Genomic DNA, 23,275 nt, shown 5'->3' on the forward strand with positions numbered 1-23,275 from the left:
GATTGATATACATATTGGTACCAAATTTCAGCTTTCTAGTGCTAACGGTTACTGAGATTATCCGAGGACGGACGGACGGACGGACGGACAGACAGACATGGCGAAACTATAAGGGTGCCTAGTTGACTACGGAACCCTAAAAAGGACCGATCAAACTTTGCATAGTGACTTTTGAGACCATAATGAACAAGATTTATTATGGCACTAATGCTGAAATCGCAAAAACAATCCTGTTTCATTTTGACTGTCATGATGCGGCTTATTTCCATGGAACAGCCAATTTTTTTTCGCGATTTCAGCATTGGTCCGATAATAAAAGTTGTTAACTATGACCTTCAGTCACTACCTATGCAAAGTTTGACTGGTCCTTTTTATTTCAGCCTGTATAAGGTACATACCTTTTTTTGGACATTCTTACACAGATTGACCGTCCCACGGTTAGCTCAAGAAGGCTTGTGTTGTGGGTACTCAGACAACGAGACATATAATATACAAATAAATAAATAAATATTATAGGACATTCTTACACAGATTGACTGAGGCCCATGGTAAGCTCAAGGAGGCTTGTGTTGTGTACTCAGACAACGAGATATATAATATACAAATACTTATATACATAGAAAACATCCATGACAGGAAAAAATAAATATCTGTGCTCATCACACAAATAAATGCCCTTACCAGGATGCGAACCAGGGCTTAGCAGGGTCACTACGCGCTAGGCCAGACTGGTCGCAAGTTTTCTACAATTTTAGGTACCTACAAAATGTGTAAAATGTGTACATTTTGTACCTAAAATTTGCTATTCGACTCGTATACTAAACGTGTATAACAACACTGACCCCTAAGTCCTTGTTGTGCATTAATTAAATTTGTTCGCCTCCGAACGGCGATACATTTGTTATATTAAGACCAACTTGTGGGTCGGATCTTGGGATTATTTACCAACTTGTTTGACGCGGTCCAATTAAATGTGGCTATTTATTAATTTGATATTACATAAACATAGTTACGTGTGGCGTGACAAGAATGGATAAGATATAGAGTATATCAGAGGAAGCCTGAAAGTAGCACCGATAGTATACACATACATCTTTCTCGCGCACATATGAGTCCTATAACGTATTTGACATCCTAAGGTCATAAAAATATGGTACCAAACTTGGAATCGTAGCATAATGAATGCCTCTATTATTTGAGACCCTATTTTTCTCCAGAGCAGAAGCTACCAAAACCTAAAAAAAACTAACTTCAAAAACTCACTTCTTAAATCCTTCCTTAGGCTCTTAAGGACCAATCCCATCAAAGGAAATCTTTGGTTCAGCAATAGCCGTATAATTTACCCTACAGATGCAACTATTAATAAAAGTAAGAGGGAATCGACTAGCATGGTATGGGCATGTAATGCGGAGGGATGAAAGGCATGTGACGAGAAAAAAATTATGAATGAATGTGGAAGGTGGTGAAAGTAACGGAGAGGAAAACCGAATAAGAGGTGGATTGTGTGAGACATGATATGGAACGGAAACAAGTTAATGATCAGATGACGAGTGATAGAGATGTATGGAAGAGGAAGACATGCCACGCCGACCTCAAGTCACTGGGATAAGGGCAAGAAAATGATGATATACATAGTTACGAAAATAACCATATTTATTTCATTTCCGTTAATTTTTAATTTAAATTAAATATTAACTAAAGACTTTTCTGTATACTGAACTTGAAGAAAAATAATCCTGTACACATTACAAACTGAAATAAATGTCATATACAAAGAAAACATTACCAAGGCTTGGAATAGGAGGACGCTGGTTTGTGTCCAGTTTTGGACACTTAAGAGTATGACTACCTTATAGACAACAAATTAAAATATTTTCTATGAAGATAATTTAGTTTACTCTGATACTCGTACATAAATATAGTCTGGTGCAATATCCGTGTTGGTATTTTAAAACTGGACTGCACCCATCCTACTTTTCATTTCAGTTAATATGTTACGTACGTGTATAGAACTATAACGAGAATACCCGGAAAAATAACGCAGCTAGAAATTGCGAAAAACTCAGTTTCCCAACTATTCCAAGCAAGCCACGTAAATGCTGAAATTCGTCGTATTTTAAAACAAAATATAAGTTAGTTCTCTTACAGCCATCCTAATTTAAGAAAGCTTAAGCTACTGACTTGAACACTGCCAGAGGATTCCAAATTCCAATATAAAGTTCCATCGTACAGAAAATCAACCTCAGTAATAAGAAACATATTTAGTCGTAAAAGCAAGTTTATTTCAAGTGAGTAAACAACAATTTCAAAACACGCGGGGAAATAAGAGCTTGCTAAAGATATCCATCGATTACTCTCCTCGTAAAGAAGAAAACGATACCATCGCTACACATTTATTTAGCGATCCAACGATTGCTATCACCCATTTCATTCTAGTCTGCGCTATCAAAACGTGACTTGGATAGCAAACACTGGATGATATCATTGAGATACGTTGCGGAAAGAAACATGTGAAAAACGTTGCGAAAATACGGAGGAAGAAAATGAGTGATATGTTTTTCGCTATTAGCCGGTTTTTATCAATTGGTGTCTATTTTTCGTTTTGATGTTTGGCAGGGCTTTGATAAATGATGGATTAAAAACCTGTCGAAGACGGATAATGTGTTAATATGAAAATGTGTCCAAAAATAGAATTTATATTCATTTGCAACGTTTGATAAGTAATACAAAATAAAATGTGATACGAGTATATACTTATATTTCTTGGAATCTCTAATCTTGGAGTATATTTAGACACTGGTCGTGTATGTTTGGTAAATTTCTGCTTTTAAAGTCCCATTTAGACGCACACCATCGAGACACACTAACTCTCATGCGATTTAAGATATCGTACATAGCTCCTTAGCAATTGGTGCATTGTAACAAAATTTACATTGCAAGATCGTGTAAATCAATCCTTGTTTTATACCTATATAGGTGTCTGTCTATAGGCTGCCCTGAAAAGTCTCGCTCTCATACGAAAGTTACGAAACCTAAGACCTGATTTAGATGGCGTGCGAACTCGTATGCGATTTTAGTTACATTGCGGGATGTTGAGGGTACATACGATTTTGCACAGCCATCAAATACCGCAATGTAATAAAACTCGTATGCGAGTTCTCGTACCGTCTAAATGGGCCCTAAGCCTACTGCCTGCAAAGAAGTCTGGAGATTGAGTGCGTCTTCAGAATTTAATCTGTCTAGATAAGACGGGTTTTTGAAGCCTTTTGTGCCAGTTTAGTATTTCTAGTATTTCTAACTGTGTCTGTAAGCTTTTATTGACTGGGAGCTTTAGATTTCTTTGCAGATGAACCCCCTTATTCATAAAAAAGTTACTGAACTGATTAATTAAAAAGTTTTCTGTCTCCTTCCCACAAATACATAAGTCAACATGACAGATAATGACAAACGATTATTAGCTAATTCTGGTTTATAAAGCGTTTATGAATAACGCCAAGATTACAAAATATTTATGGAATTTACTTTAAAGCGTTGATATCACGATATACAACGTATATAAAGGATAATTGATCTGAATAGTGTCCTGGGTTCGAATCCCGGTAAGGGCATTTAATTAGTTGTGTCATGATTTTTGCCATGGCTAATGGCGCAATTTCATTAGTCGATGCCCGCATGCGGGGTACGAGAGATTTCTGGAACGCGTGCCACAGGGCCCGCATTCGGGGAAAAGGTTTCCAGTGGCGGGGCGTCGATACAACTCGATTCCCTACGGGTTCCCTAAAATTCTAAAGTATCTGTAGAAGTCCATACAAAACAGATCCCGAAAACCCCTCCGGCTTTATCAACGAAAATTTTCACGCCACGCCACTGAAGGTTTCATTAGTCTATATTACGGGCCGCATTCTGGGTGCGAGAGATTTCTGGAACGCTTGCCACAGGGCCCGCATTCGGGGAAATTAAATAGCGTAATTAATTTGCACATTTTCATTGGTTGTTATCTCGCCTGCGGGGACTCCCCGTATGCTGTATATCAAAAGAGTTATCGACTAATGAAATTGCGCCATAAGCCATACAGACATGCAGTCGACATCCCAATGTCACCTTCTATTGTTCCCAATTTAGGGGTAGGTAACTAGGTTATCTTATTAGATTGTTCATTTGTTATTTATTCCATTGTTTATCATTTAATAATGGCTCGTTAAGGCAAATAAGTCTTTCGCAATTTCAGTAAACGAGTTTACCGACGAGCTCCATAAATAAATTACGTATACAGTTCTTTTATTTTCAATCTAAATTGCTTACTTAATGTTAAAGAGTGTCTCCAAACGACTTCATGGAGTAAATTTTATTTGAATTAAATGTACGTAGGAAAAACTTAACCTATTCGGTGACACGCCTAATTCGCTGATACAAGCTGTGAAGCACTATTCCGAAAGACGATTTTTGGTTGTTTCACCGAATGAGGCGTGTCACCGAATGAGGCGAGTTTACCCTATTTAATAGTTGTTTGTTATACAAGGGGGCAAAGTTGTTTTTTAACACACGAGAAGTAAAATACATTTGCACCCGAGTGTAACACAAAACTTTTCACCTCACTGTAGCGAGGAAACTACAACGCAAAAAATGCGTTTATCACTGCTTCCAGTAGTTCCACAGGTAGTAAATCATCTTTATTACTAGATTCACCTACTTTTATCAATTTTAAAGCAGTTAATTTGACTTTATTCAAGGTCAAATTACTTTACCCACTAGTGGATAAAATGCGTTTTTACCCGCTGGTATTAAAGGACAAAACACGTGTTTCCGAGCTAGTGAGGGGAAAAATATTTTTTTTAACTTTTCATTAACCTCTGACATAAAAGAGGCGTGATTTGTCTTTATTTGTAGCAACTGGACTGACAAAGCCCATACAAAAGATACGATCTGAAATGTATGAACCTTTTAGGCTAAAACTAGATAGTTCTGTTCGCAGCCTGAAAGTGGCCAAAGTCATATTTTCCCCAAATATTTTTGCGTGTTTTCATTTTTATAAGGACAAATGACATATTACTTTATTTTAAAATTATAATATCACGTCAGTACACATTTTGAAAAATATAAATTTGTAGGCCTCATCAGTGTAGTTATGATAAGTATTTAATAGGTGGCGCCAAAAATCGAGGTACGATTCTTAGTATGGAGACTATGAAGTATGTAAATCCTATAAGTATAAATAATCCTTGATTTGTAACATAATAACTAACTTTTGAGTCAAGTAGGTATTACTATTTTTTGTAAAAAGGTACCTAAGCTTCTATTTCGTCTAATAAGTTTTAGTGATATTAAATGTAACTAAAAAAAAATTTCGGTAGGTACTAGTTAGTGTTAGTTCTACGTTATTTAATTTACCTACAATTACGTAATAAGTAGGTAGTTTTTAAATATAAAAGGTGTTATTATCTACGAGTATTGCGCTTATAAAGAACAGAAAAAGACGTTAAAAATAAGTAAGTTCCTATAAGTACAAATTTGTATATCTTTCACAGTATTTCTGTTAAAATACTGTGAAAATTGTTAGGCAACATATATTTTTTCCGTTGATGTAATAAGTCTTTTTATGACGATAAATCCCTGATTTAATGCGAAAATATGATTTGATAGCATTAAGAATGTTTGAAGAGTAAATTTTAGCATTTGAAGAAAATTAACGAATGTTTACGACTTCTGCTTTTATTTGGTGTACGTGCCAAACATTTTATGAAGGTAATATAATTGAGGATCAGACTGGTATACATCAGTTAAGTAGATCAAAGTACCTAGCCAAGATGCTTATTGCTGAGTATACGGTAATCTTTCGCTATCCCTAAATATTATAATTTATAATAGGATAGGAATAGGAAGCACTGGTGGCCCAACTGGCCCAGCGGTAAGAGCATGCGACTTCCAATCCGGAGGTCGCGGGTTCGATCCCCGGCTCTTACCAATGAGTTTTTCGGAATTTATGTGCGAAATGTCATTTGATATTTGCCAGTGAGGAAGCCGGACTAATTCCAATAAGGCCTAGTTACCCTTCGGGTTGGAAGGTCAGACAGATGGAAGTCGCTTTCGTAAAACTAGTGTCTATGCCAAATCTTGGGATTAGTTGTCAGAGCGGACCCCAGGCTCCCATGAGTCGTGGCGAATGCCGGGATAACGCAAGGATGATGATGATGATGTATCATTAATAACAATATTATGTTAGTGCGTCAGAGAAGCATTGGCGTATTTGGGTACATAACAAGATTAGCTTCTCGGCTGAGAAGAGAACTCTGCCCGGCTAGCATAGGATTGGCGCGACAATATTAATTAGTATCTACTATGACTAATTGCGCTACCCCTACTTAGCCCTTGGATAGATATGGCAACTAGTCTTTCCGTTGCGGACTTTTTTTAGATTACAAGTATAACTACAAGTATAATCGAAAGCTACAAGACATTTTGTGGCGCCATCTATGTGTGGTGTAGTGTATGCGCCTTCTTAGGCGGTCGCATTTTAATGTATGGGATGGTATGATCTTCTTATATTTAATCTATGGTATTATCAAAAACCGGCCAAGAGCGTGTCGGGCCACGCTCAGTGTAGGGTTCCGTAGTTTTCCGTGTTTTTCTCAAGAACTACTGAACCTATCAAGTTCAAAACAATTTTCCTAGAAAGTCTTTATAAAGTTCTACTTTTGTAATTTTTTTCATATTTTTTAAACATATGGTTCAAAAGTAGAGGGGGGGGGGACGCACTTTTTTTTCCTTTAGGAGCGATTATTTCCGAAAATATTAATATTATCAAAAAACGTTTTTAGTAAGCCCTTATTCATTTTTAAATACCTATCCAACAATATATCACACGTTTGGAATGAAAAAAAATATCAACCCCCACATTACATGTAGGGGGGGTACCCTAATAAAACATTTTTTTCCATTTTTTATTTTTGCACTTTGTTGGCGTGATTGATATACATATTGGTACCAAATTTCAGCTTTCTAGTGCTTACGGTTACTGAGATTATCCGCGGACGGACGGACGGACGGACGGACGGACGGACGGACGGACGGACGGACGGACGGACAGACAGACATGGCGAAACTATAAGGGTTCCTAGTTGACTACGGAACCCTAAAAACTGCCAATTTTGGGGCCATGGGCCGTAGTCGTCTTAATAGGGCAAATATATCATTGGTAGCGCTCCGATTTACTACTCAAGTTTACCTCGCTCACCAATGAGTCACAAAAAAAAGTTCAACGGTGATCTAACTAAACTATGATCTAGAAAAGTTTCAACCGCAGTGCACCAATTTTTTTTCCCCTCACTAGCTCGGAAACACGAGTTTTGTCCTTTAATACCAGCGGGTAAAAACGCATTTTATCCACTAGTGGGTAAAGTAATTTGACCTTGAATAAAGTCAAATTAACTGCTTTAAAATTGATAACAGTAGGTGAATCTAGTAATAAAGATGATTTACCACCTGTGGAACTACTGGAAGCAGTGATAAACGCATTTCTTGCGTTGTAGTTTCCTCGCTATAGTGAGGGGAAAAGTTTTGTGTTACACTCGGGTGCAAATGTATTTTACTTCTCGTGTGTTAAAAAACTCGCAAGTTCAGGATTCTATTCTCGAACCACTCGCTTCGCTCGTGGTTCAACTATAGAATCCTTTCACTTGCTCGTTTGTCAATTCCACACTCGGCATTAAAATACAACTTTGCCCCCTTGTATAACAAATAACTATTGTGTTCTGGTGGCTCATCAAGCTTCATTACATCATGGCCTGCAGTACATTTTAGGGACATGGTAAAACCAGTAGTGACCTCTTTTAGCGGCAATTTAAAACAGTCCCGTAACAAATGACGGTTCCGTACGCAATCTAACAAATTGTCCCCTGACTTTACGTTCACCAAACGTTCTGTGTTCTTCTATGCTGGTCTCTAAAATGACTTAACTTTATTTTCATGATAGGCAAACCAAGCATACAACCCACTTCATAGTAAGCACTTATCCGTCACCCATGGAGACCTGCATTGATGCATATGATAGTACTATCGCTCTGTCGCCGCGTCAGTGTCGCCGCGTTAGTGACGCCGGAGCCGCTTTGCTCGGAAGTCCAGCTTAAACTGGACGCCCAATGGAACCACTTGGAGGTTTTCGCGAATAGCCGACTGCCTTCTATCTCCCAGGCTTATGAAGCGTTTTTGCTGAGCGTAAAACGATATTTTATTCTTAGCGCGACCTCGATTAGTTTGACTTTAGCGATTCAAGGGTTTTGTTCACTTCTGGTCTGTGATGTGAACGGAGAAGTGGATATTTTAGAAAATTTAATGAAAATATAGTAAATAAAAGAAGAAACTGACTGACTCAACGCACAGCCGATACCGCTGGTTCTAGTTAGAGTTTACAAATTTGGCACGTATAAGATGTGCACTAAGAACATTAAGAACGGATTTTTCAAAATTCACCTCCTAAGGAGGCGAAATGGGGGTTCGAAGTTTATATGGGAAAACAAGATTAGATTAATACGCGGGCGAAGCCGCGCGGGAAAAAGCCAGTGTTTTAAATAAGACACTACTTCAAACTCAACAGCGTATCATTACAGTGATGTTTTTATTGATCTTCAATAAGGGTTCAAATCATAAGAATTTAACGTACTTATTTTGTCTAGAAGAGATTGCTTTAGCGGTAATAATGCTTTTCGTTTAACTTTGTATCTTCTTTATTATAAATATAAGCTTACTCTTGGCCACAGACTAGCCAAAGGCAAAGACGTGGCCTACGATGGAGTGAGCTCGCCCAGAAGATGCCTGTTCACCCTTGATTTGAAGGTTGCCGGGTATCTTCTGAATTGTCGTATTTTATCACAAACTACATAGAATAATGATTTTTATCGGTGTGTGAAATAAAGTTACCCACTGTATTTGTAATTTATATTGTATGCTTTAACGGCAGCATTATTGTCTTGCAAAGAACAGTACCTAATAAATAGGTAGGTCTACAATATAATTCCCTAACTTAAGGTAAATGTATCAAAAGGTATTCTTAGTTCAATGCTCTCATTGACCTACAAAAACAGACTGATGAGTGTTTCACCGCAAATGAGGAAAAATCTGGAATACCCGTCATTCACACTCGACAAGCCAGAATAACAGGACTAGGTAAACAAGGCATTGTTATAATGTGGAGAATCTCCATGCCTGTAAAGGGCACCGACCTAAGGGTTGATGTCCTAAAGGTGCAGTTAAGATTCGGACTTCAATACTAGTTACAACGACTGTATTGCTGCTAAGCTACTAACACACCTTTTCAAAAATCTGGGCAGCAACTAGTTACTCATATGATCAATAAACTATTCGCATAAAAAATGCTTGTCACTCTAACAAATAGTTTTCAGTCATAAAAATCAGGATTCAAACCCGCGAACCTTTTTATAGTTGCAGGGTCACTATCGAGTAGGGTCTGAGGACTGTGAGGCCACAATAAGAGGTTAAAAGTGAAAAATGCAAACAGTCACGTCTTTCAGTGCAAATAAGGCTGGCCTACATCCAACCGCCAATTAGGCACTGTGTTGACAGCATGAAGGTATTGCCATTGCTACGGAGCATATGTAGTCTAGTCTGCAAAGTCTGCCTATGGGTCATCATCATCCTCCTTGGGAGCCTGGAGTCCGCTTTGACAACTAATTCCAAAATTTGGCGTATACACTAGTTTTACGGAAGCGACTGCCATCTGACTTTCCAACCTGAAGGGCAACTAGGCCTTATTGGAATTAGTCCAGTTTGTTCACAGTCCACATAAGTTCCGAGAACTCATTGTTACGAGCCAGGGTTCGAACTCGCAACCTCCGAAAAGAAGGTCACACGCTCTTACCGCTAGGCCACAAGGCCACCAGCGCTATGTTATATCTCATCTGTCTGCCTATGGGTTCCCTCCGCCTTTACGTGTCATGGATTCATCTGGGTCATGGATTCACGATGACCATTTTGATCGCTGCTGCAAATTCTGACTCGTTTTCCAATAGCGCTCTGATGGAGGAAAACAACACGAGAAAAGTTGTATACATTTATCCGTAAGGAACACACCATGAGTGTCTTTTTAAAAGGGCTTATTTCTCTATGGCAAGAGGAGTTATTTCTCTATGAGAACTTAGAAAAAAAAATACCCTTGTTGAAATAAGCTCTTTTGAAAACCTAGACTCTCTTGATGACCTAGCACGGGGATCTATAGCCCAGCCCCTTTTTCACATGACATGAGGCCTGTGTCGAGTGATAAGCTCAGGTTCCCATCTTTTCTAAAATTTAGACTCGCCCGCTCTTTTGACCAATGGGGAACACTCGGTACTAGATCAGTCTTGCACAAAGCTAAATGGCCTCTTTAAGAAACCAGCATTCGCCAGACCTTTAGCCACCTACAGTTATTACTAAACCAGGGTTCAAACTATACTGGAATTATAATATTTCGTTAATAGATACAGGAGATGTGGTTTAATTACCTGAGGCACCGCAAAATGTGCACAGTTCTTTAGTATTCTGCAAGAAACTCTATTGAGGTAGGACTCTGATTGGGATAAATAAACGTTTACTTGACAGGAGGCATTTTGGTTTATGCATTGAAATGTACCACAGAAAAGAGTTGTTTATGCGATAGAATGCAAACGAGTATATACGTCGCCTGATTGTAATCGGTCACTGCCCCCATGTACACCCAAAACACCAGAAGGGTTGGAGATACTCGTGATTCAATCTCTTAAAGCTTGGACATATAATTTCATTCAATTTCTAGAGGATCGCGTAATCATTTGTGCCATTATCTGGGTAAAGGGATCTTATTATCGACGGCGCTTACGGCGTTATGAGAGATGTTTGTATACAAATACGACGCCGCGGGACGTAAGCGCCATCGACAATAAGGTCCCTTTATCCAGATAACGTCACATTTGTTAACTGTTATAGAAAATTAAGCACCGGAGGCCGAACTCAGTCTAATCTATAATTGAATCATCCTTAAGTTTCTTCAGGGTACCTAACGTCACAATCGCTTACGATTCTTAAGCGAATCGTAGCTGTCCCTATCGCTCTTCTGTAGTTGACGCGTGAAAGCCAGTCTGCACTTCGATCGCCACGTACTTATATAGCGTCAATGATTGTCACTTCGACTAAGCCAGCAGTTAAAATTCGTGATCTGAGACCCAAATCTTCATCGGACTTTTTATTTGAAGTTTAACTCAAAGGTAGGTCAAGAAAATAGTCATCATACTTGTAGACTCACCTCAATAAAAGTGTCGGAGACAAACCTCTGCACCAGCGAGGTTTTGCCGCATTGCGTGTCTCCTACTAGGACCACTTTGATCTCCTCTTCGGTGGGAGACCCGGGGGCTCCATCTTGCTTCTTACCAGACCACATTGTCACTGTAAAGAAAAAAAAAGTATTCTCAGAAAGAGATCGACGGTGAAAGCGTAATTACATGACAACGTCACAAGTGGCACATTTGCTGGGATGGGATTACTGTTAGACTCTTACCAAGCTAATATGGCAGCGACTTTGACAAACTTAGATGAAGTCGAGGCTTCCAAAAATCATTGCCAAATTTGCTTCAATCTTGGTCGATGGTTTGCCAAGCTTGCTCTGACTACAAACATTACTACATATACTGTCAGTTTACTTGATAAAATGAGCGGTGGCTTGCATTTCATAATAGCAGCATCTAATCTTGTCATGGAAATTTGCGGATATAGTGGCAAATGACTTATTTTGAACGTTACATCCTATCAAAATAATGTAAAAATAATCATTTTAATTTCAACCAGGCATATTTTAAAGAAGAAATATAAGTGGGATTCACAAAATTTAATATTCTCAAAGCACCTTTTGCACTGTAAGCAAGCCATCTATCTCAAGTATCCTGAGTCCTGACCAGTCGTTTCATTCCAAGCAGTTAATCGTACTAATCTCGAAAGACAATTAAACATTAAACTGAGAGGCTGTAAAACCGAGATACAGCCTTCGGAACATTTTTCATAAAACCGCTTTTATATCTTCTGGGTTCAGGTTCGTTTGAGTTCCGGAGAATGCTTTTTGGTTTAAGGTGCTGTTTAAAGTTACTTGTTAACATAGTTGCCCGTTTTTTGGCCGTTTAGCGTGCGAGAAGTTGGATTTCACGAACTAGTGCGTAAAAAGTGCGCGTTCCAGTTTTTAAATGTAAATCTAGTTTTCTGAGCCTATTTATATCTAGAAACCTACCGTTAACGTATAAATATGAAAAATATTGATATTTTACATATAATTGCTTACTTTTTAATAGTAAATAAATACAAATAAGTTAAGTTTGCTAATAGAAATTTTATAACTCCCTCGGGAGAACGATTTTTGTATATCCACTCAAATGCTTCCAGTAGCCAGAGCTGCGAGTTTACACACCTCTAAATTGCTTGCAGTAGGGATGGCTACATAGCGGAAATGTTTGATTAATTTTATGTCGAAGCAATTTAGGGCTCCTTTTTGGAAAATCCAAATCATGTGAGTAGATAGCTTCCGCTTCGCCTGCGTGATGCCCATTTACTGCGTGACAAAAACATATTTTGTATACCTAACAACATTCAGAGGCAAAAATTACGTTCCTTTAAAAATAAATCCTCCATTTTCCTCTTAACCACTAAGAGAATCGGCATTTTCGGTAGCCATTGTTTTATGATACGGAACGGGAATTATTTAAAAGCTCTCTGACCGGAAATCCGGAAAATGGCTACGTTTTTATTAAAGACTTTTGAGGTTTAAGTATTTTGAGGGCTGGTAATGAGAAAAATACCCGGAAAGGCGTAACATCCGGTTGGATTAAACCAAAGATTAAACAGAGTTTAATCTTTGATTATACAGAGTTTATTAAATTCATGGAATTTGATTTCAATTAATTGAAAAAGACGATTTAAATTAGGATTGCTTACTTATTTTATTGCCACCATTAGCAAACAGAGAAAAATAACACATAAAATAGTACATTACGATACTAGTGCGAAAAAAAGGAAGTTCGAATCGAACGAATTTCCTTTTCGCACGTGTATTGTACGGCGTTTTTCAGTGCAGGTGACCCTCCGAAGTTTCCACCTGGCATATAATGAACTAGTGCGTAAAAAAAACACCATCTGTACCTACTGAAAATATAAATATAACAAAACAGTTTCCGCTACTGAATTGTTTTAAGTAAGAAAACACACGGGTAAAAAAATTTAAAGGTTAAATACCTATATAACTATTTGCACCCCGCTTAAGGTTAAATAACACTTATTTACGTGCGTTTTGTTCACTGTCCATAAAATAAAGGAGGCCCTGATCAAAACATTCGTCGCTGCATTTATTTACTCTCCTTTTATCCAAAAAGCCATTACCGTATTGGAAATAAAATATAACGAGGTTATTTTGTCTGTGCAGGTGTTTCAAACAACCCCGTTTTATGGTCTTTGTTCGCATTTGTTTTAGAGATTGGCGTCAGTAAACCAATCAACGGAGATATTTTTTAAATGTACGTGTCAGAAAAAAAAACAATGGATTGTATGTGGTGTATAAAGAAATGATTGTAAACAGGCTCGGCTTACATGAGAAGACGCTCAGGATCTCATAAGTTGATTGGAGGAAAGAAAGTAGGAAAGCGGATCTTGATAGGGATCGGCATAACGCGAAGTAGGAGGTGAAAATGTTTTATCAAAAAAAGTACGAAAAAATTTGGGAACCGCTTCTGGCCAGTGTGCGTAGCCAAATCCCACACGAAACGCTCACGATAATGTCTCTCGTAGCTATCTATCTGTATCGACAGAGCCAGACTACCTTTCTCCGGTGTTTCGGTTTCGTTTTGCATCGCAGAAATGCCATTCGGCTACGAGGCCTGCACTTATAACCCCTCTGGTGTTGTCGGTGCCTCCTTAGAAAAAAGTCCTCCTTAAAAATTTCCTCCTCAAAAAGGATCTCAAGGCTCAAAATCTTCTTTATTCCGATACGCATAGCAACAAGCACTTTTACCGAAAGCAACAAATGCAAAGTAGTCACAGAGATTATGGTAAATAAACGAGAGTTACAATTACGGATACTACCAAGGATAATGACGCAGTAACTTCATCAAAAAGAAATTAGACTCTCATACATTTAAGTTGATTATGCAGTAGGAGGCAAACGAGCGGACAGTTCGATTACTGCCGCCCATAGACACCCTGAACACCAGAAGGGTTAGGGATCGTTGCTGGCATTTAAGAGAAGTGTACGCTCTTTTCTTGAAGGTTGGAAGTCATATCGGTTCCGAAATACTTCAGATGACAGTTCATTTCACAGTTTTAGCTGTGCGACGACGGAAGTTTCTGGGGAAACGCACAGTTGAGGACTGCCAGAGATTGAAATGTTGTCGCGTAGGGTGACGGCGGAAAGAAGCGACAGGGATTAATCCGAACAATAAAATTCTTCTATCAATTTCAATTGACAGTGACGTTGATTATGCGGTAAGAGTTCTTCGTTGATTGGACTATGTCAGCAGGTAAGTAAACTGGATTATTGTATGTTGTGGATTTTAATATTTTACGTGGCATTTGCGTATCGGCGCTGACCAAGCGTGATGTTTTATGGCTCGTTTTAAAATTCAGGTTAGACATGACTACGAATAATAACGCAATTTTGAGGGTTCATCACAAAACCTTTTGAAACAGTAAATAAGCAAATCAGTTATAATTTTCCAGAAGGATTTTTTTTTGTAATAAACTAAGATTCAGATCCAGAACTTAAAAGCTAGCTTATAGCTTATAGGTACAGTCAACCAATTGGAACCCTAGGCCACTCTACAACCATGTCAAGATGACAAGCAGTAAGAAATTTCTTACAATCTGATTTAGAACGACACTATGACATAGTTCTACTATACAGTGGCCTTTTTTTAACGTTGGGGAAATGCATTTATCTTCTTCTTCTTCTTCGTCGAAACCTCATGACTGAGGGTCGTGACCACCATAAGTCGCTGTACGTTGCAGTGCTCTCCACTCAGGCCGATCTTTTGCCTTCCTAAAGGATCCCTGGAGCCCAACGCACGTGACCTTCTTTATTGTGTTGAACCAGCGCGTGGGTAATCCGGCTCTTTTACGATGGCCCTCCACTGGTCCGACGATCAACGCCTTCTCAAGACTGTCAGGATCTCGTCTGGCCAAATGGCTAAAGAAGCCTATAATTCTCTCCCGGCAGATAGCAGAGAGGCGAGTCTTGACATTAAGCTCTTGTAGAATAGATACGTTAGTGCGACGTGCTGTCCAAGAAATTCCCAACACTTTACGCCAACACCACATTTCGAACGCATCTATCCTGGCTACCGTTTGCTCTTTTAATGTCCAAGTTTCCGCTGCATAGAGAAATATGGAGAAAACTAGTATGCGCATGAGGCGTACATTGCATTTATATGCATGTCATCCGGTCCGGGGGACCAGGGGCGATGACGGACTAACCAGTGTAGGACTACCGTCTAAAACCACCAACGAATTCCGTCTCCGCCTTGGGTGGAGTGTCGCAGGGTCACTATAAGCATTACACCACGTACAGTTCTACAATGGCATAGGGTTTCAATTGGTTGACTGACTGTACATATATAATAATAGGCCCTTGAGGAATTGTATCGCAATGCTGATACATAGTGCAATTAAGTCGCCTGCTCTTTGGTCAAATAGATTAAATACCATAGATTGTATTTCTAGTATTTTCGTTGTAAATTCTACATGTTCCGAAGATTTGTATGATTTATTGATAGCTAAAACATATTACACAGATTCCTCGAGAATAAGGTACCCACATCAATTGTACAGAAATTGATAAATTACTTATAGCTAATTTTAGGTTCTTTATACTGACTTCCCAAGAATGATGTAATACATCAATTCTATAGAATTCTTCCCCAGCCAATTCTCTCAAATCATAAAATCAAGTTCCAGGAACAATATTTACTTTCACAAAACAGGAAACTTTGAGAATTTTATTCTTCCAATCCCATTAACTTTGGAATGTAATATTAATAAATACCTAAAGTCGCCGTCAACAGAATTTGCGAACAGTGTAAACAAACCTTGTATTCCTTTGCCTTTAATTTTCATTTTGACTAATCAAATACTGGCTTAAAAATGTGTTATTCAGTCAATTCATATCACACCATGAGCATAGACCATTAAAACAGTAAAATAATGTTGGAATGTGGATATTTCAACCATTCAGTTTGTTTACATTGTTCGCAATTTCTATTGACGGCAACTTTACACACAATTTTACGTGTTTTTACAGTAGGTAAGTAATGAACTGCGGGTAAGTAACTTATTTCACTTTTCTTTTTAATATCATACACAGTCAGCAAAGGAACGAAAATCGATTCCGATTCAGAGAATTTTCTAGGGTTGCAACTATCGAGTTATCGTAAATTATTCCTTTTAGAATTTATTTAAAATCACTTTATTTACATGAACATATTTACATAATTATATAAGAAACTAAGACTAAACTTAAAAGCTAGCTAATGTCTAAAATAGGCCCTTGACGCATTGTACCAAGGATACTGGCGACATTTCCTCGCTGTATCGCAATGCTGATACGTTGTGCGTGGAAGTCGCCAGCTCTTCGGTCACCAGTTACCTCAACCAAACGCTTCGCGATTTCTGTGAACAACTTGTTCGCGCTGGGGCCCCATGGACCTAGAGTTTCTACACCAAAGGGTACAAAAAGGTATTCTTTGCCAAGACTTTTGTATTTATTACGTTTCAAAATTTCGGCACTTTCTGCCGCTGCGCCCGCTTTTATCTTGGTCCGTTGGAGGTGAGACGGTGCCAATTATTTTAATTTAAAAACTCATCTCACGTAATGGATGCACATTACACGTGGGTATGAAAATAACTACTAGGTACTTAAGATTGGAAGAACAAAATCAATTATTAGCCTTGCACTGTAAAAAATTCGTACCTCGATGGACGTTAGTGACAAATAATAGTTATTTGTTTTACAAGGGGGCAAAGTAGTTGTTTAACCGCACGTGCCAATATTGATACCCGAGCAAGCGAAAGGAAAACTGACGATACATGCAATTACATATTAAATCCGTCTGTAGGTAAGGGTCTTCTCACATTGGCTGTTACAAAATGTTTAACATCGTTTGACAGAGAAAACAGGAAAAAAAAAGAGAAAACTTGATGGAGTTGACAGTGTAAGTTTTCCCTGCTACGCAATTTTAATATAACATTTATTTTAATATCGCATTTTAATAAAAACAAAATTCCCGTAGCTCAAAACAACAAGAAAAAGACCTATTTCACCAGAGTGACAGTGGCAATGAACAGAGTGTCACTGTCGGATGTCGGGCGACAATGAGGAGGCACACACTAAAAGTATAACAGATGGCGCCACCCTACCCTATTAGTCCATTGCACAGATAAAGAATTTCATACGTGAGAGCGAGAAGATGATATTTGTTTTCTCTTTCTTTCTCATATGAATGACAGTGACATGCCTAGACACTTGCACAGGCGCCGCCTGGCGGGATAAAATGTCAGTGTGCCTCCTCATTGTCACTGTTGTGAAATAGCCCACAACTTTTAGTTCAAATAGTTGAAGTGACAACCCTAACGTTGAAACGAAAGCCGCTCGGCTCTCTATACAAGTCCATTACTCGAGTATTTACCCACCGCCAATAGTTGAGGCATTTACCTTGAATTATGACTTTTATGGGAAAATGCTTTCACTCACGTGCTGGTTGTAAATGAGAATCATTTTCTTTAATAATAAGTTACAAATAGCTATGTATTTACCCAAGTAAAATATTGTGTTTAAGTTCGAAACGAGTGGATTATAAATCAGTGATTTATAAATTAAAACACGACCGAAGGGAGTGTTTTAAATCGACTGAAATTTTTCAGTGCAGATGGTCGTTTTTTTACGCACTAGTTCGAGAACATAACATTATAACAGGTAGAAACTTCGGAGGCTCATCTGTACTGAAAAACGTCGTACGATACACGTGCGAAAAGGAAATTCGTAACTCGTGTCGATTTAAAACACTCCCTTCGGTCGTGTTTTAATTTATCGCCACTCGTTTCGAACTTCCTTTTTTACGCACTTGTATCGTAATGTACTATTATTTTAAGTATGGGAAACCAGCCTACATCGCTTGCTCGCTTTCGGTCCATAAATCGCATATGTAGTGCGAATTGCTTTTCCTTCGTATATTTCGGGAAACGTTCGTATTTGTCATGCTATGTACCACAGATGTCATATATATATACCATAGATCAAGCAAACGTATCTACTTAGCGTGTCAAATGAACTCAGTGAAATCCACTGAGTTCTCCGTCTTTACTCGCAGCTTGCAGCTTTCGGGCGTCAATTTTTGTAAGTTGAAGTTAACCAAAACATAAAAAATGCCTCGTTACGTGATATTCAATTGCAATAACACAAAAATTATGAACAATCAAGAGCCTGAGACATATTTAAAATTACAGGCAAGAATCAACTTCAGTACAAAATTTGACACGCTCGGCCCCTATACAAATATATGAATTTGTTTCTTCTATCTAAATTAAGTTCTGTGCTATGTACCTAGTTCAGACAGTACGTCTTGTACTGAGACTGACTTAAATAGCATGATACGTCGTTTCCTTCCTGCATCACTGATTTATAATGCTTAATATTAAAATTAAACTTTTTATTGAAACGTAAAGGCTGGATTTAATTATTTATTATTGTGAGAAAGGTTTTACCCGCCTAATCCCTGATTCAGTTCCAGAAATAAACTAACTTCATTCAAGTATTAATTACTTAAGTTATATTTGTTATGCCTTCGGGAGTTAAAGCGTGAAGGAATTATTTTCAGTAAGATCGTTTCTATTATTGGCAGAGCTTAATATCCATATCCATACTTACTAATATTATAATGGGAAAGTGTGTGTCTGTTTGTTTGTCCGTCTTTCACGGCAAAACATGAGAATTGTCGTGATTTTTGAAGTGGAGATAGTTGAAGGGATTGAGAGTGACATAGGCTACTTTTTGTCTCTTTCTAACCCCACCACTTCAATAACATGGGGGGGGGGGGGAAGTTTGTATGGAGCATTCCGCAATTTTCGAATTTCACCCGAGCGAAGCCGCGGGCAAAACTTAGTTGAGTAATAAAAGCTGAAGTAATCTAAACGAGGAGTTATTAGCTGAAAATGGCTATTTTTAGTACCCAAGGGTCCAAACAAAAGTAAGATTTTATGGATTTTCTTAATACAATAAATATCCACTTTTAAATAGAAATTTCGTGTCTCTGACCTATAAATAGGTTAGAAATTTCTCAACTGTGACAATTGTCGCCCGACAATGACACTTCGCCGTTCATTGTCTGTTCCTTGTGTAAGATTACATAATTTTAGCATTATTTGGAAAAGATTTCAATAAATAAATAATTGAATAATCATTCTTGAAACATAAATTCATAAAATTAAAGTGATTGATTATTAACATTGGTAAGATTGAAGGTGGCTGAGAAAATGGTATGGCGGTTAACGGGCATTCGGTGACAGTGAGGGACGGAGTGAGGTTGGTTGTCTGGTGGATTGTCGTTGATAGTTGGATTGTAATATTGTGCAGAATAAAATTAATATGAATTTGATACTGGAGAAGGATTTTTATTATACTTGTTGAAATATTGACGCTGAGTAACAATGTCAATATCAACCCAGAAATAGGCACAGAATTCTCAGTGTCATGTACTCACGTATCACTGTCACTGTGGTGAAATAGGCCACTGTCGTGAAAAAGCGAACAGTCATTGTGAATTATAATATACAGTCGAAATTTCAAATGATTACAGTTTACAATCAATTATTTCTTTCATAAACCACATACATTTTCATTAGCGCGATGCAGGATAGATAAAGGTTGAATAAAAATATAGGTAAAAGTGTATAAATAAATTTATTGTATTATTAGGACACACAATACGTGGCGCATCGCATCGCCATGACACCCAGAGTGGTAGAGTGAGATAGCAAGAATACCTATCTCACATGCATAGACAAACACATATAGAAACTTATTACATTGTTTATCACACCCCCTTTCAATGTAATAATGTTTACTAACTAACAAAAACAATACCATTATACCTTTAACTTAAAAGCAATTAACAACTTGAAACATTCTCAAAATAAAGAGCACAAAAAAACAAAATTAGTTATTCAGGCCACACATCTTCACAAATTTTGACAACATGTTATTTTTCAGGCACTTCGTGAACATGTCTGCAACCTGATCCTCCGTTTTTACATATTTAACAACAACCTTATTATTTTCTATTATTTCCCTAATAAAATGGTGTTTAATATCAATGTGTTTCAATCTTTTTACACTGTTTGTATGAGCCACTTTAATCGAAGACTGGTTGTCACAATAAATCACAACTGGAGACACATTTCTGAAATTTAGATCATGACAGATATTAATCAGCCAGCAGGCTTCAGTACCAGCCATCGTCAGTGATACATACTCACTCTCCGTAGATGAAATGCTTACTGTGCTTTGCTTTTTCGAGCACCAAGATATTAAACAATTACAAAAGCTAAAGCAAAACCCAGTTGTCGACTTTCTATCTCGAAGATCTCCTCCCCAATCTGAATCGCAAAACCCTACAAGCATTTCATCATTGCATTTAAACACCAATTTATAATCCAATGTGTGTTTGATGTATCGCAATACTCTTTTTAAAGCTGTTAGCAACATTTCACTAGCCGAGTCTTGGTACCTGCTTAGTATAGACATAGCAGCACAAATATCAGGCCTAGTACCTAAAGCCGCATACATCAAGCACCCAATGATTTGTCTGCAAATATTTACAGTACTACTGTTACATTTTTCACCTTCAAGCACTTGAGTGTTGAAATTATAGTCCATGGGGGTACTAACAGGTTTGCAATCATACATATTAAACCTTTTTAAAACTTTTTCAAGATATTTCTTTTGACATAGTTCAGTAACTCCAGTCTCTATATTTTGGTTGACATTTATTCCCAAAAAATCTGACACTAAGTCCAAATCTTTCATTTCAAACTCCTTTTTCAAAACTGTTTTTAACCCCATGACCTGTTCCTCATCAGAGCCAAAAATCAAAATATCATCAACATATATCAGTAAATACATTTGTTTCTGACCTTCACATTTGGAATAAAGACAGCAATCAGCCTGAGATCTCTTAAACCCTTCCTTAATCATGACAGAATTGAATTTGTTATTCCAATATTTGGGTGATTTCTTTAAGCCATACAATGACTTGTTTAATTTCACAATATTTTTATTATCTTCAAATGCACCCTCTGGCAATCTAATATAAACATCTTCCTCAATTTCCCCATACAAAAATGCCCCTGTCACATCCATTTGATGGACCGGCAGACCTAGTTTAGTGGCTGCTGCCACGAACAGTCTGAAAGTTGCGAGCTTGGCAACTGGTGCATAAATGTCATTCAAATCGATATCATCATTCTGTTCGAAGCCGCGAGCTACTAATCTAGCTTTATATTGACATGATCCATTATTTGTTTTTATTTTAAAAACCCACTTACTACTAATCACTTTGTCTCTAACCTTTTGATCACAGACTGTCCAAGTGTTATTGTCTTTCAGGGTTTGCAGCTCCCTTTGCATTGCACTTTTCCACTCTGACACATTTGCACTATTAATTGCCTCACTATAAGTTTTAGGTTCATCACTATCACTCATCACATTATTACAATTACACAAGACAGAAGGCTTCTTGACTCGCTTTCCCCGACCTAAAGGTTCCTCAACTTCTCTTGTCTGGACGTGGTCATCACAGTTGTCAACCTGGACAGAACTGTCCTCAGCCTCATCATAGATAGAGTCTGAATGGTTTTTTGAGCTATCTTGAGTATCATCAGCATTTTGTACCTGACAGCTGGAGTCATTTGTCCCATCTTGACCCTGCAGTTGAGTCTCTTCATCATCTTGGCTAAGCACTTCACATGGTATCATTAAACTATTTGGGATAAGTGAACTTTTCTTTACATTGCCTTCAGTCACAAAAACAATATCTCTTTTTGTTTCAACATCATTCTTCTCGGGAAAATAAATCCTATACCCTTTAGTGGTTTCTCCATATCCAACTAAAAAGCCTTTTTCTCCCTTAGCGTCCCATTTGTGTCTCTTGACCTTCGGAATATGGGCATACACTGGTGTTCCGAACACTTTAAGGAGATTTATGTCATAACTTTTGCCTGTCCATAACTCGTATGGAGACTGTTCTTGAACTGAGCTTTTCCCGGTTCTATTTAACACGTAGGCAGCTGTGTTAACAGCTTCCGCCCACAGACTAATTGGTAAGTCTTTCGATAGCAACATTGTCCTGCCAGCTTCCACTAAAATGCGATTTTCAATTTCAATTTTGCCATTCTGTTCCGCTGTATATGGTATCGAAGTCTGGTGTATTATTCCCTTTGCAGAAAGGAACTCTTTCACATCTCTATTTAGAAATTCTGTTCCACAGTCACTTCTGAAAATCTTCACCCTGTTACCAGTCTCAGTTTCTGCTTGATTAATGAAGTTTTTGACGCACGCCTTTATCTCATCCTTGCCTTTTATGAAATACACTTTCCTGTACTTGGAGTAGTCATCTTTAAATACTACGTAATATCTGGATCCTCCAATTGACGGTTCTTCCATTGGCCCACAAGTGTCCGCGTGAATGATCTCGCATGTTCTTGTGCTCACATTTTCGCTTGCTGGGTAGGGCAAGCGGTGAATTTTGCCCTTTAAGCAGCCCTCACATGTATCGATTTGGGTTTTATTTTTTACTTCGATATTGTATTTCTTGAGCACATCTTTCACATACGTCATATTTTGGTGAGCTAACTTTTCGTGCCACTCGTGTAAATCAGCATATTTAGATCCAGCTACATTGGCTGTGCATGTATGTAAAAACCGAAAATTAAAATAATACATGCGTCCACTTCTTTCGGCAATAGCCATCAATTTATTATCTTTATAAAACTTGCTTTCATTTTCGCCGGTAACAACAACATAACCTTTTGACGTAGCACAGAAAATAGAAAACAGGTTCGTTTTCAATTCCGGAACGTGAAGTACGTTCTCTATGTCAGTTTCGATCCAGTCCGTTCCGTTCCACACTTGCACTGCCATCTGTCCTATACCGTGCACACTAACTTTCGCATTGTTTCCTACAACTACGAATTTATCGTTTACGTGCGTATACGACGAAAACAGTTCAATGTC

At 38.0% G+C, this 23,275-nt stretch overlaps 1 protein-coding gene across 1 annotated transcript in view; it reads right to left on the minus strand.

Annotated features, from left to right (window-relative positions):
• Positions 1–23,275, minus strand: part of LOC125231000 (GTP-binding protein rho1-like) — a 287,467-nt gene that overhangs the window by 89,296 nt on the left and 174,896 nt on the right. Inside the window, exon 2 of the mRNA XM_048136325.1 lies at positions 11,270–11,409. Within this exon, the coding sequence (XP_047992282.1) occupies positions 11,270–11,404 (135 nt within the window). The 5' untranslated portion in view covers positions 11,405–11,409. The remainder of the gene's footprint in view (positions 1–11,269; positions 11,410–23,275) is intronic.

Source organism: Leguminivora glycinivorella, chromosome 11, assembly GCF_023078275.1.
Source record: "Leguminivora glycinivorella isolate SPB_JAAS2020 chromosome 11, LegGlyc_1.1, whole genome shotgun sequence".
Lineage (NCBI taxonomy): Eukaryota > Metazoa > Arthropoda > Insecta > Lepidoptera > Tortricidae > Leguminivora > Leguminivora glycinivorella.